Below are 16,092 nucleotides of genomic sequence, written 5' to 3' on the forward strand. Positions count from 1 at the left end.
GGTGTTGTGATTTTTAACAATTTACAAGGATGTTGCCAGGGTTGGAGGATTTGAACTATGGGGAGATGCTGAACAGGCTGGGGCTGTTTTCCCTGAAGCGTCAGAGGCTGAGGGGTGATCTTAGAAGTTTATAAAATTATGAGGGGCATGGCTAGGATAAATAGACAAAGTCTCTTCCCTGGGGTTGGGGAGTCCAGAACAAGAGGGCATAGGTTTAGGGTGAGAGGGGAAAGATATAAAAGAGACCTAAGGTGCACATTGTTTTCACACAGAGGGTGGTATGTGTATGGAATGAGTTGCCAGAGGAAATGGTGGAGGCTGGTACAATTGCAACAGTTAAGAGGCATTTGGATGGGTATATGAATAGGAAGTGTTTGGAAGGATATGGGCCAGGTGCTGGCAGGTGGGACTAGATTGGGTTGGGATATTTGGTCGGCATGGACAGATTGGACCGATGGGTCTGTTTCCGTGCTGTACATCTCTATGACTCTAAAACCCACACAGAAACAGGGAGAATGTGCACACTCCACACAGGCCGCCGCCTGAGGCAGGAATCTAACCCGGGTCCCTGGTGCTGTAAGGCAGCAGTGCTAACCACTGAGGCACTATGCTGCCGCTAGGAGACTGGAACATTAGTTGGAAGCTATCATTCTGTAGATATGATCATGTCAGCAGGTTTCTTGCCTTAATTGTGGACAACTCTCCCAACACATTTGGCACAAGTTTCCAGATGTGAGGAGGCTTTTGTCTGGAATGTGGATGCTGGGAAGTCTGTCTGCATTTAAACTTATTACTTCCCACAGTGGCTTGATACGATCGAGTGGCTTGTTCGGTCCTTTCAGAGGGTAGTTTAGAGTCCAATTCATTAGAGTCTGTAAACATACACAGGCCCTGACTGGTTAAAGGCATCAAATTTCCTTTCCTACAAGTTATTATTGAATCAGATCTCTTTTATACGATAACCATAAGGTAATCAATGCTGATTTTTTAATTAAAAATTTAGATTGGATTAACCTAATTCAAATTACCCAAATATTATGAGTGAAACTTAATCTCATATATGCAGATCATAAAATTCACGCCTTCAGTTTAGTCCATTCATCACTCTCCTATCCCAGTGCAATGCATTCAGTGTCTTCGTTCCTGAGTAAATTGTCTTTTCTGCTATCAATCTTTTTTTAAACTATTCCTCTTAGTGTCTATATGTCAAAGAAAATCAGTGCAATCTGGGCATGGCCAATTATATGGAATGGTTGTGGACATCATGCTTTTTGGGGTAACTCACATGTATGACACTCCAACCCTTTCACACTGGTTCACCCAATTCCACGTGGACTTCACCGGCGTGAATTTCCAGGATCGAATTTGTGCTCTACTTTTACTGAACTGGAGTCATCTCTTTGTTTGCTGTGCAATATGTTTTTGAATTCCATGCTTTAACGATGCTGAGTATTTCTGTTTACCAGTTCTGGTCATGAGATATCATATTTTAAAATGTTAATTTGTGCTACCAAATGCCATTTTCTTGATAGGTGTTTCTCCTTCCTGTTCTGTGTTACAAAGTAGCCACTTGCTTACAAGAAGCGCTTGGTTGTTCATTTGATGCATTCTTTAGTGTTTGCAGCTTTAGTAACTACAGCAGTTTGAAATGGCTGCAACTCAAGTTAGCTAGTTTTGAGTCTGTTCAAGATTTTGGAAGAGAGATTTTTGACAGTTTCTAAACTAAGCATGTGACTGTTAAAACTCAAATCATGAAGAATACACACAGCCAACAGATAAAGGTCAGTGTGATCTTTTCCAGAAGTCTGTAAAACTCAAATAGTTGATTCATGCAAAGTTATTTCACTCAATGTTTTTTTAAAAATCCAATTAGATGAAGCATCTTATGCTTAAAGTCAACCAGGGACACTATTGGCATTAGGACCAAAATAGTTCATAGCAGGTAGACACTAGCATAAACTAATTCCTCGGATATCAACTTAGCAGTGATAATAGTCACCTCAGGCAGAGGATGGTACATCTAGTTTTTGGTGGCAGTTTCATAGGCAAGCTTCAACTTCAGGCTAAATTTGAAAATCTTGTGTCTCTGAACTTTCCAGCAATTTCTGTTTTTGTCTCTGACTTACAGTATCTGCAGTTCTTTTAGGTTTTTTTTACTGTACAAGCAGTGCCAGGCTAAAGGTGGAAATCTATTTTGTTTAAACATTCCTGACTTAATCACTGAAATCCAAAAACTTTTAAGTATTGATGTTGCAAATGATGGGTGATGCTTCATTTCATCTCTTGTTTGCACATTCTCCCACAGTTAAACAGGTGTAGAAGTCATGCAATTTCAAACATAAAGTCCCAAAAATAGTGTCAGGAGCTAAGTGGCTTGCGTAAGAATCAGTCAGCTTTTGGTAGTAGCTGTGTTAAAAAGAAAATGCATCCTTTTAACAGGGGACTTTTAAGTGATACTTAGTAAGTCCTAAAACCAGAAAAGTTGTTTCAAAAGATGCTTGTGCCTTCACCAAAAGAAACCTGATAAATATTTTAGGCCTGATGCCTCCACATTTGGGCATTTCTGTCTGGTTTGATTCCAGGATATTACCTGTGCTGCAATATTACTTCAATGCTGGATGTAGATTTATTCGCTGAGCTGGAAGGTTCATTTTTCAGACGTTTCATCACCATGCGAGGTATCATCATCAGTGAGCCTACGGATGAAGCACTGGTGGCGTGGCCTGCTTTCCATGTGTGTTTACATTTCCTTGGGTTGGTAATGTCATTTCCAGAGGTGACGATATTTCCTGTTCTTTTAGAGTTCTTCTATCAACAAACACACTGACTTGAATCCCATTTACCACCCCCTTAGAAAAAGAACAGGAAATGACCACCTCTGGAAGTGACACCACCAACCCAAGGAAACCTAAACGCAAACACAAATAGAACGCGGGCCATATCACAAGTGCTTCAACCTGGTATGGTGACGAAACGTCCAAAAACAAACCTTCCAGCTCCGTGAGTAAATCTATATCCAGAACCTCAAACTGAGCTATAAAACTTCTCAAAACTTGCTATTACTTCAATACTTCAGTACAGTTTCTTTCCCTCTGAGAACCGTCCATTTAAAAAAGTCTTTTAAAAGCGTTTTTTAAAAACAGTGCATTTAAAAGTTTACGTGGGGTAAAATAAGTTGTCATATTGTATTGTCAGATGCTAAGATCCACAGTGATAGCTATTTAGGGAAGCAGGTTTTGGGCTCCCAGATCTCAAAATCATAGCTTAAAGTGTTGGAGAGACTTCTCTGTGGCAGCAGTTTGGAGAGAGAAACTGAGTTGACATTTCAAGTCCAATGATGCTTATTCGGAACTTAAAATGATAGCAGTGGTTTTAGCTAAATTTGGAAGTCACCTCATTGGTGTTTGCAACAGCACACTCACAGTAGAAATTTCTTATGTCATATCCTCCCAGATGGTTTTCCAAATAGAGACATTGGAGGCAGATTGTCAAGTGATAATTTACTAACATCTGCATTATGTCTCAACCATTTCATTGTTTATGTTTTGTAAGAAGAATGGCAAAATTATTTTACAGACATTCTAATGAAAGTTCACCGACTAGAGCCATTCGCTGTGGTCTCTGGTAGATGCTGCCTGATTTTCAGTATTTTCAGTATTTAAGAATTGAAATACATTTTGTACCTTTTTTAGTCTTTTCTAAAATACGGTAAATGGCTAGCGGAGGGCAATTAGTGTGAAATATTTCTGTACCATGAGTATAGACAGCAAGGCCCTTGTGTATGGTGTACCCACTATTGTATAAGTGATTATCTTGTTATACACACCAGCGAGGAACTGGGGTATTGAACCCCAGTGAAGATTAAATGTCAGTGTGTAGTAACTGGTACTATTCAGTGTGTCCCAAGAAAGGACTTGCAATATAAAGAGAATATCACTCTTCTTGCCAAGTAAATCCCAAGAAAGATCTAATGTTTGTTAGTGACTATTCACACATTTTGATATCACAATGGCAAAATAGTTCATGTTCAAACAGTCTTAGACTGCTAGAATGTCTCATTATTAGAGCAGCAAAGCATAATCATTCCTTTGACGTTGCAGGTGATGAATATGAGGTGTGTGCAATTTGTCTGGATGAATATGAAGAAGGTGACAAGCTTCGCATCCTGCCCTGTTCACATGGTAATCAAGTACTTCTCGATTCTCTAACAAGCAATCTTAAAACACTGGCCAATGTTATATTAGCTTCTCCCCAGTCAACTTTGGCAGGTTCCTCACTTGTGCGCATCAAATATAGCATGTTAAGTTAACACCCTTCCTCCTCCTCTTTTCCAATTGTTTCCCATTATTATCACAGAGCATAGAACAGTACAACGCAGCATCAGGCTCTTCGGCCCACCATGTCTGTACCGAGCATGATGCTATCCTAAACTAATTCCATCTGCCTGCACATGCTCCATGTATCTCTATTTCCTGCCTATTCGTGTGTCTGTCTAAATTTCTCTAAAATGTTGTCGCCTCATCTGGCAGCGTGTTCCAGGCACCTACCATTCTCTCAAATTTTCTTTGTACGTCTCCCTTAAACCTGTCCCCTCCACCTTAAACTAATATTTCACGTTTCCACTGTGTCCAAAAGAGTCTGACTATCCACCCTATCTCTGCCTCTCAAACTTTTACATACTTCTATCAGGTTGTCCCTCAGCCTCTGACACTTTTTTTAGCGAAAACAATCCATGGCGGCTCAGTGGTGAGCACTGCGGCCTCACAGCACCAGGGTCCCAGGTTTGATTCCAGCCTCGGGCGACAGTCTGTGTGGAGTTTGCACATTCTCCCAGTGTCCGCATGGGTTTCCTCTAGGCGCTCCGGTTTCCTCCCACAGTCCAAAGATGTGCAGGTCAGGTGAATTGGCCATGCTAAATTGCCCGTAATGTTAGGTGCATTAGTCAGAGGGAAGTTGGACTTGGGTGGGTTGCTCTTTGGGGGGGTCAATGTGGACTTGTTGGGCCGAAGGGCCTGTTTCCACACTGTAGGGAATCTAATCTCTTTATGGTCAGTACACTGCAATCCAGGCAACATCCTGTGAACCTCTTTTGCACCGTTTCCAAGGCCTCCCCTGTGGGCGGCACGGTGGTTAGAACTGCTGCCTCAGCACCAGGGACCTGCGTTCAATTCCAGCCTCTAGCAACTGTCTGTGTGGCGTTTGCACATTCTCCCCATGTCTGTGTGGGTTTCCTCCGGGTGCTCCGGTTTCCTCCCACAATCCAAAGATGTGCAGGTTAGGTGCATTAGTTAGGGGAAATGTAGAATAATAGGTGTAGGGGGATGGGTCTGGGTGGGAAACTCTTCAGGGGGTCAGTGTTAACGTTGGGCCAAATGGCCTGTTTCGATACTGTAGGGATTCTAATTCTATTTCTAATTCTACTCCTTCCTGTGGTTTTGCAACCAGAACTGCACATAATACTCCAAATGTGGCCTAACTAAAGTCTTATACAGCTGCAGTATGACCTGCTAACTTTTATACTCAGTGCCCCAACTGTTGAAGGCAAGCATGCTGTCTGCCTCCTTTGCAACCTTATTCACTTGTGTTGCTACTTTCGAGGAGATTAGATTAGATTAGATTCCCAAAAAATGGAAACAGGCCCTTCGGCCCAATAAGTCCCTACCGACTCTCCAAACAGTAACTCACCCAGACCCATTCACCTACCCTATATATACCCCCAATGTGCAAATTCCACACAGACAGTTGCCTGAGGAGTGAATTGAACCTGGGTCCCTGGTGCTGTGAGGCTGCAGTGCTACCCACTGAACCACCATGCTGCCCTGGAGCTATGGACTTAGACCACAAGATGCCTCTGTATATCAATTATCCTAATGGTTCTTCCATTAACTGTATGCTTTCCTCATGCATTTGACCACCTAACATGCATCACCTCACACACTTGTCCAGATTAAACTTCTCCACAAAACCTTTCAACTGATCTATATCCGGCTACATACTTTGTTAACCATTCTATCAACAATTCCGCCAATTTTCCTGTCATCTGTAGACTTATTAATCAGACCACCTGCATTTTTATCGAAATCATTTATATATATTTCAAACTACAGAAGACCCAGCACTGACCCTTGGAGAACACCACTGGACACAGACCATTAGTCAGAAAAACACCCTTCACAACTACCCTCTATCTTCTGTGATCAAGCCAATTTGCTGTATCCAATTTGCCAACTTACCATCCATTTTCTGGACCACTATACGATGAGGGACTTTGTCAGATGCTTTACTAAAATCCATGTGGACGACATCCACCACCCTATCTTTGTCAGTCATCTTCATTTCCCCAAAAACTCAATCAAGTCTGTAAGACAAGACTTCTCCCCATGTAATGCCATGCTGACTATTCCTAATAAGTCCATTCAAGTCACAGTTGTACAGCATGGAAATGGACTCTTCGGTCCAACTCATCCATGCTGAGTCCCATTTGCCAGCATTTGGTCCATATCCCTCTTAAACCCTCCCCATTCATATACCCATCCATAAGTCTTTTAAATGTTGTAATTGTACCAGCCTCCACCACTTCCTCTGGCAGCTCATTCCACACATTCACCACCCTCTGTGTGAAAACGTTGTCTCTAAGGTGCCTTTTAAATCTTTCCCCCTTCACCTTAAGCATATACCCTCTAGTTTTGGACTCCCTGACCCTGAGGAATAGAACTTTGCTACTCACCCTACCCAGGCCCTTCAAGGTTTTATAAACCTCTATAATGTCACCCCTCAGCCTCCGATGCTTCGGGGAAAATAGCCGCAGCCTATTCAGCGTCTCCCTATAGCTCAAACCCTCCAAACTTGGCAACATCCTTAAATCTTTTCTGAACACTTTCAAGTTTCATAACGTCCTTCCTAAAGCAGGGAGACTAGAGTTGCATGAAGTATTTCAAAAGTGGCCTAACCAATGTCCTGTCCAGCTGCAACATGACTTCCCAACTCCTATATTCAATGCCCTGACCAAAAAGGACAAGTAAACCAAATACCTTTTCACTATCCTATCTACCTGCAACTCCACTTACAAGGGACTATGAACGTATACTCCAAGGTCTTTTTGTCCAGCAACACTCCACAGAACCTTACAATTAAGTGTATAAATCCTGCCCTGATTTGCCTTTGCAAAATGCAGCACCTCACATTTATCTAAATTAAACTCCATCAGCTCCTCCTCGACCCATTGTCCTATCTGATCAGGGTCTCCTTGTACTCTGGGGTAAATTTCTTGCCTGGCTACTAGACCTCCAATTTTGGTGTCATCTGTAAACCTTCTAACTATACCTCCTATGTTTACATCCCAATCATTTATATGAATGACGAAAAGTAGTGGACCCAGCACCAATTCTTCTGGCATGCCGCTGGGCACAGGCCTCCAGTCTGAAAAAATAACCCTCCCCACCAACCTCTGTCTTCTACCTTTTGAGCCAGTTCTGTATCCAAATGGCTAGTTCTCCCTGTATTCCATATGATCTAATCTTGCTAACCAATCTACCATGAGGAACCTTGTCGAATGTCCATATTGATCACTTCCACCACTTGCCCTCAACAATCCTCTTCATTACTACTTCGAAGAACTCAGTGATGCACAATTTCCCACACCACGATCACTATTCCTAATTAGTCCTTGCCTTTCCAAATGCATGTAACTTCTGTCCCTCAGGATTCCCTCCAACAACTTGCCCACCACTGACGTCAGATTCACTGGTCTATAGTTCCCTGGCTTGTCCTTACCATTTTTCTTAAATAGTGACACCACATTAGCCAACCTCCACTCTTCCGGCACTTCACCTGTGACTATCAATGATGCAAATATCTCAGCAAGAGGCCCAGCAATCACTTCCCTAGCTTCCCAGTGTTCTAGGGTACACCTGATCAGGTCTCAGGGATTTATCTACTTTTATGTGGTCATCCAGCAGCAGCACCTCTAATATGGATATTTTTTAAGATGTCACTAATTATTTCCAGCATTCTCTATCTTCCATGTCCTCTTCCACAGAAAATGCTGATGAAAAATACTTGTTTAGTTTCTTCTCCGTGTCCTGTGGTTCTACACGTAGGCTGTCTTGCTGATATTTAAGAAACCCTATTCTTTCCCTTGTTACCTTTTTTTGTCTTTAGTGTACTTGTAGAATCCCTTTGAATCCCTTAACTGTATTTGCCAAAGCTATCTCATGTTCCCTTTTTACCCTCTTGATTTCCCTCTTAAGTATATTCCTACTGCCTTTATACTCTTCTCAGGATTCAATCTCTGCTGTCTATACGTTACAAATGCTTACTACTTTTTCTTAACCAAAACTTCAATTTCTCTCGTCATCCAGCATTCCATACGCCTACCAGGCTACACCTACCACCTACCCTAACAAGAAAATACTGTCTCTGGACTCTTGTTATTGCATTTTTTGAAGGCTTCCCATTTTCCAGCCATCCTTTTACCTATGAACTTAGGCCTCCAATCAACTTTTGAAAGCTCGTGCCTAATACCATCAAAATTGGCCTTCCTCCAATTTAAACTCTAACCTTTAGATCCCGTCTATGCTTTGCCATCACTATAGAATTATGGTCGCTGGCCCCAAAGTGCTCCCCCACTGACACCTCAGTCACCCGCCCTGTCTTATTTCACAAAAGTAGGTCAAGTTTTGCAAGTAGGTGCATCCACCTTTTTTCTAAACATAAGTCCTATCCCTAAGAAATCCCTATCTTCTCAAATAATTTCCCAACCACTGATCTAAGGATGAGCAGCCTATAACTTCCTGGATTTTCCTTTTAGCTGAACAAAGTTACAACATTGGCAATTCTCCAGTCCTCTGGGACCTCACCTGTGATTACAGAAGATACAACTATCTGTCAAGGCCCTAGCAATCTCCTCCCTTGCCACTTCTGTAATTCTGGAATAAATTCCATCTACCTTGATGTTTTTCAATACCATCATCATCATAATATCAATATATCCCTCTCACATCTTGCCATTACTGAATTGAATTGAATTTATTGTCACATGTACCTTGTCCTTCTTGGTAACTAATCATTAAGCACCTCACTCACTTCCTTTGGGTCAAAGTTTAAATTCTCTCCCTTGTTAATGAGTGGATTTAACCTTTATCTGGTTTCCTCTTGCTGCTACGTGTTAAAGGCCTTGGGACTCTCCTTAATCCTGCTTGTGAAGGACGCTCTCCTACTTCCTTGTTTAAGTTCCCTCCTGCCTGCTTTATATTCCTGAAGGGTCTTGTCTTATTTCAGTTTCCTAAACCTTAGATCAGCATTTTCTTTTTAACTAAACTTCCGAGACCTCTTGTCCATCCAAGGCCCGCAAATCTTGCCATCCTTATCTTTCATCCTCACAGGAATATGTTGGTCCTAACTCCAATCAACTGGCCGTTGAAAGATTCCAGCATGTCAGATGTGAATTTACCCTCAAGACAGCTACCCTAATCTAATTTCTGCGGTTCCTGCCTACTACTGTCGTAATTAGCCTTCCTCCAGTTTAGCACTTCCACCTGAAGACCAGTCTTACCCTTATCCATAACTATATTCAAACTTAAGGAATTATGTTCCGAAAATGCTATCTCCGCCCCCCCCCCCCCCCCCCCCCCCCCAAACCGTTGAAACTTTAATGACCTGGCCAGACTCATTCCCAAAAGAAGGGTCTATTTTGGCCTCTATCCAAGTTGGACTGACTACATATTGTTTCAGGATGCCCCTAACGAATTCTGTTGCTCTGAGTCAGTGTCAGGGAAGTTAGAATCACCCATTATAACAATCCTGTCTTTTTTTAAAACATCTTTCCCAATCTCCTGCTGGCTATTGGGAGGCCTATAGTATAACCTCATCATTTTGATTGCACCTTTCTTATGCTTAAATTCCGTCCATATGGCCTTGCTGTATGAGCCGTCCAAAATGTTGTCCTCTAGTACAGCAATGAATGACATCTTCCTTAAGTATACAACTCCCCCACCCTTTCTATGTCCTTCTCTATCTTGTCTGAAACATCTAAACCCTGGAACACTGAGCTGCCAGTTCTGCTCTTCACTCACCCAAGTTTCTGTATTGGTTACAACATCATAGTCCCATGTACTAATCCAGGCTGTAAGATTTATCTGCTTTGACTGTTATATTTAAGACTGCTAGTCCTGCTATGATATTGACCAACCAATTTGTTACGTAGTCCCCACGTTGAGACTTTGATACCTGGACTCTAATCTCAAACATGCTGAATATAATTTTTTTAATGTTCTCTACGACAAGATTTACAACATCCTTCTGTAGTTGTAGCTCAAGAATGCATCCAGCCCATTAATCTGTCAGCTGATCTAATAGTATTGAAGGATAAATGTGAATAGTATGTTTCATTTTTGTGGTAGTGGCAAATGCTAAGTGTGGATTTCATAATTAATCTTGTTCCCTAATTTATGTACACAGCATACCACTGTAAATGTGTAGACCCGTGGCTAACAAGAACAAAAAAGACTTGCCCTGTCTGCAAACAGAAGGTGGTGGCATCTCAGGGAGAATCAGATTCTGAAACTGATGATGTAGACAGCAGCCACGAAGAAAATGATGATGCCTCTGAAAACACACCTCTGCTGAGATCTTCACTTGCCTCCACCAGTGCGCATTCCTTTGGTACCATGTCAGAATCTCGATCTCGCCAAGAAGCAGTGGAGTCATCAGAATATGAAGAGGAGGAGGAAGAGGAGCAGGGAGAAAGCAGCGATGCTGGGGACGGGGTCAATGAAGAAACAGTAGTTCAGATGCAGCGGGAAAACCCTGAAGCTATTGTTGGAGAGAGGGGGACTAGAGAGTCTGCTGCAATAGTTTGATTTAGGTTCCTTTTCTCTAAGAAAAAAAAACATGAAATCTGCACACCCTCAAAACAATGTGTCAAAATTAAAAGTTCAGGAAATTTTTCCATTTGCTTTTCCACATTTTATCCATTGCAACATCACAACATATATATGCAATTTTTTGTAGGGATTCAAAATCTTTCACAGCTCTCTCTTCAATGTTGCTGCTAGAATGAAGTGCAGCAGTCATTCATAGATTTTTTGGTAATCCAAGCAGCACTGGGTTTTCCCCAAAATTGCCGCTACCCTTTTTGGCACTATTGCATTTGGCACTGCTGCCAACGTGTAAAACTGTTACATTGATCACCCAGCCATGGTGGTTGGGTTCAACATCTAATTCAGATACTAAGCGAATGACTTTAAGGAAAAGAAATAACTTGAATATAAAATGGCTGAATGACACTGTTTCTTTGTAGAACGTTTAATCATGCATTTTTTAAATCAATATATATTCTACATCAGAAACGAAGAATCCTACTATTGTTTCAAATGTAAGTATACCTTGTTTTATTTACCAAAATCAAATTTATTGAAGTTGAATTCTCAAGTCATTTTGGATTTGATTTTTAAATGGGGCGATTCTGTGTCTGGTTTCAGTTATTATAAATCAATAATAAAATTACCCAAAGAATTAAGTTGAATTTACATTTTAAAGGCTAATTTTTTTTTTATTCTGCATTGTGTAAACACTTTAAAATAAAGTTGTAAGCTATAATTTGGATTGCATTTATCAAGTAAGATGCAATAGGTAATGTAAAATATTTAGTTACAATTCCAAAGTATGATTTTTTTTTTAATTTGAGCTACTCGAACAAACTATTGTCATTCTGTTAGATCACCTCTACAGTTGTACGTATGCACTGTGTCCTGTCATGGTGCATAAAGAAGTTCTTAAATGAAGATGATCCTTTTAAAAATAGATATAATAGAATTAACTTCAAAACTATTGCATGCGATTGTGGTGATGGTGCTGATTTGGATATGACATGATTTTCTAATAAACTATTATGAAGTTGTTCTCAGCTGGTTGCTAACTGATATGTATGAGAAGGGGGATATAAATCAAAATTCACATTGGAAACACCCTATAATTGAAGACTTTTTATCTCCTGCACCTCATTCCTGGTATCTTAAAGGGGGACAATCTTTTTTAAAAGTGACAATTAAAATCTAATGTGACAATTCAAGTGCTGGAAGTCAGGACTAGATATGATCTACATTATGGGCCACAGTAAGTTTCCAAATGCAATTTCCTTTTTTTAAATAGAGACAGTTTGATTATGTTCTTGGGTGTCTTTTGTCCATTTAGCCCAACCGCATTTTAAATATATAGACATCCATTATTGCAAAGTACTTTTAGGTTTCCTGCATTAGATTTTGAAACATTTGATCCTAAGTCTTTTAGTAACACCTTGCCAACTCCTTACAAAAGTTTTTTTTCCTTGAATGGGTGTTGGATGTGCTTCTGAATGTTAACTTTAAATGATTGAGTGTCTTGTTCTACATAAAAATGTTGGCATATCCCATTCGCTGCCAAAATCAGTCCTTTACCTTATAATTGAGGATTTGTTCACTGAGCTAGCATTCTAACTTCCAGCTCAATTGAATTTCTGTAAATTTGCCAACATTATCTTGTAAGGTTGATCAGTGTGTGTACTTGGATCAGATGTTTATCTGTTATCATTTTGTTTTGAATATTGAACTTTGAGACTGGGAACTGTAGGGATATAATACATCAGGAAGAAGGGAGAGCATGGTGATAAATTAATTTGAAACAGTCAACCAATCTCTAATAACTTTGCCCCTCAAACCTAAACTGATCAAATTCTGAAGAAATGTAATTGTTTTATAGCTTTCTTGTAACTTAATATTAATTGGAGATTGAGATATAAAAACTTTATTATTCTTGAAGTTATCTGTTTATATTTGGCACATTAGGTAAACATGCTTCAATGTTAATGTGACTTCATAGAACTGAGTTTAAAAATTACCTGGCTTTACCCAACAAGTTTTAGAATTCTGACATGTTATGGAATTATCGGCATGATCATATTCACAAATGTTACTTTGTTTCTGAATGTTTCCTACTTAAATTGTCTGCTAACCTTTTTTATATAGTGTTTATAAACACAGGATGACTCAATTGTGACACTGCTGCAAACTGATGAATTCATTTATGAAAATAATGCTCACATGTATAAAGATGATGCCTTTCATGAGCTGCTGCAGTGCTGTCACAAAAATATTATTGGCCATTTTTTAAAAAAAAATGAAGAATTCTGTTTTCTGTTGGAAGACACTATGTTGCTGTTCTACCACATGGCTTGCTTTGCCTCCCAGAATGTTTGAGTGCAGGGATTGTTTCATTTGTGGGCAGTCCAATTTTCATGTGGCACAGATCTTTTCACTTGGGTACATTTTAACTACAAGTACAGGAGTCTTGCACTGATCAGCTTCACACAGTTGAAGTGTACTTGTCACTGTACTTTGAAATGTTACTTTATCACTTAATTTGATGCACAGGGATCTAATAGGTTGTATAGTTTAGTTTGTTGTAAGGATGTTTGTAAATTTATTCCATTCAACCAATTTTGTATTTTAAACTTGTACTTTTTAAAATTTTAAAATTTTAAAAAGTACATGACTGTTGGAAGTGTGGCTGATTTAAAAGAATGTTTTGTTATTCCATCCCTCCATGTGATATCCATTTTTGGAAACATTACACTAGGTTTACTCACCTGAAATATAATTAAGGGAGTGTGTCTAAAATTTGATTTCTTTAAGTTTAAATGGATTATTTAGATATTTCAAAGCATTAATACAAGAGTTCTGAATTAAGGTCTTTATAAATGCAGTAATAAGTGTAAATAGAAAACAGCACTCCAATGCTATAATACAAATGTATCTAATTCTTCTATATGTTCTTTTCAAATAAAGCTAAATTGATGCAATCATTGAGGATTAAAGTACTCTTGTTTTTAGTGCACTAGTAAGTTTGATTTAAGGCTGGATGAACAGCAATTATGAGTTTTTTAAGAAGCAAATGTGTTTTGATTAAAACCTATTGATAAAATCTTCCATACAGCAGGAAGATAGTAGTAGAGAGAAAATGATTTTCAATTACTTTAATTCAGTACTATGTTTGGTAAAATTAACTAGGCTTTTGAAATTGCTACATAATGACTTTGGGCAGACCTATTATTTAGCCAGCAAGTCAGTCCTGTTTACCTTGTGAGAATTCACAAACAGAGGTGTGGGGGTAGCCAGGAGGCAATAATGGGGAGATGATCAGATGAAATGAAGTTAGTGACTGTAGTTGCCAGAGGTGCTGTGGTCCATAGGTAGAGATCACAGAAAACCAACACCACACTTCAGTCCTTTAGGCGGCACAGTGGTTAGCACTGCTGCCTCACAGCGCCAGAGACCCGGGTTCAATTCCCGCCTCAGGCGACTGTGTGGAGTTTGCACATTCTCCCCGTGTCTGCGTAGGTTTCCTCCAGGAGGTCAGGTGAATTGGCCATGTTAAATTGCCCGTAGTGTTAGGTAAAGGGGTAGATGTAGGGGTATGGGTGGGTTGTGCTTCAGTGGGACGGTGTGGACTTGTTGGGCCGAAGGGCCTGTTTCCACACTCTAAGTAATCTAATCTAATCTTTAATTCCTCTTTGGTTGTGATCTCAGGTTTTGGACTCTCCATGGCAACACATGTCCAGAATCAATCCCAGGTCCCTAGTGTTGTAAGGCTGCAATGCTAACCATGGCCTCTAAAGCATCCAAACCTTTTTCATAGCTTCCAACAGTTCTAGGGAAGATCACCTTACTTGAAATATTAACTGATTTTGTGCAGAGGATAGTGCTGCCAGAGGAAGTGGAGGAGGCTGGTATGATTACAACATTTAATAGGTGTCTGGATGGATAACATGAATAGAAGGGTTGAGGGGATGGATATGGGTTAAGTGTTGACAAATCAGACTACATTAGTTTGGGATATCCAGTTAGCCCAAAGGATGTTTCCATGCTGTACATCTGAATCCATTCATTGCAAACACTTCTTGCAAGTGGTGGTAGCACAGGGGCAATCCTTTCTGCCTTCTAAATGTGGTTCTATTCCTATGTAGGCAAATCCTCTGATCTCCATAACCCAATGCTAGTTTATCTATAATGATTGTGGTATTAATTATCAATCTAGTGCCTACCTCTGCATCTTGTTCAATGATGCTTACTACAAAAGAATATGAAACAGCCGTAATAGTTATGTCCCTTTCAAGTCTTCTCCCATATTTGGGCATAACTGACATCAGAAGTATCCACACCTCTGGAATGTGTTGGGACTTGAACTACCATGGTACTGCAAGAGTCTTCAATCTTTGCTTATCTTACTCTACCTTCAAATCCCTTATCCAGCTTTCCCCTAACTGAAGTGGAACAGTATTGATTAAATTACTGATGCCTAAACTATCTATTAGAATTCCTGCTTTTTTTTAAGTCTTCAGTTAGGTCTTCCATTGTTTCTTTGTTTGTATTCATCTAATCCCCTGCACCAGACTGTTTCCAGTGGAGAGGATATTAAAGTCAAAGTGAGAGAAGGACATTGGAGTATAGTTAGTGTGTCAAGAGTGGTTGGTAATAGGAGTCACCCCTCTGGGTTAGTTAACTGCACCATTCACTACGAACTATGAAAGAAAACAATTACAGATCAGTTGACTTAATATCTCAAAGAAATTGGTGAAGACTGATAGGAGAGGGTAAATAAACACCTAAAACCCAACTTCAGGGAGAGGCAGTATGGATTCAGAGAAAGAAATTCAATGATTGTTAGGTATAACTTGGGGTAGGTAGTGGACAAGAGAATGTCTTCTGTATTTGTAGACTTTGTCAAATGCTTTCTCAAAGTCCCACAAGTCTTAACCAAGGTAGAGGCCCACAAAATGGAAGACAAATTACTAACAGACATGGGAAATTAAGTGACAGGTGACAAAGATATGGGTAGGAACTTAAGGGATACTACTGGTCATATCATGCCACTAAGGGACTCAGTTGTTAAAGTCATATCCAAAATGTGTTGTGATAAAGCTAGCACCAAAATGTTACCTATTATTTAGGTTATGTTGGAGCTATACAAATCCCCACTTGGGATTACTCCAAAGTAGATCAAAGCACCACATCTTGGAGGGACTACAATGAGAAGAGTATAAATTTATAAAGAATTTGC

The 16,092-nt window shown here is 40.0% G+C and overlaps 1 protein-coding gene across 4 annotated transcripts in view; it reads left to right on the plus strand.

Annotated features, from left to right (window-relative positions):
- Positions 1 to 13,837, plus strand: part of rnf13 (ring finger protein 13) — a 259,925-nt gene extending 246,088 nt beyond the window's left edge. For all 4 annotated transcript variants that reach the window (XM_072572033.1, XM_072572035.1, XM_072572034.1 and 1 more), the window contains 2 exons: positions 4,101 to 4,181; positions 10,459 to 13,837. In XM_072572033.1, the coding sequence (XP_072428134.1) occupies positions 4,101 to 4,181; positions 10,459 to 10,859 (482 nt within the window). In that variant the 3' untranslated portion in view covers positions 10,860 to 13,837. The remainder of the gene's footprint in view (positions 1 to 4,100; positions 4,182 to 10,458) is intronic.
- Positions 13,838 to 16,092: the final 2,255 nt, after the last annotated feature.

This window comes from Chiloscyllium punctatum, chromosome 6 (assembly GCF_047496795.1).
Source record: "Chiloscyllium punctatum isolate Juve2018m chromosome 6, sChiPun1.3, whole genome shotgun sequence".
In the NCBI taxonomy this organism is placed as follows: domain Eukaryota; kingdom Metazoa; phylum Chordata; class Chondrichthyes; order Orectolobiformes; family Hemiscylliidae; genus Chiloscyllium; species Chiloscyllium punctatum.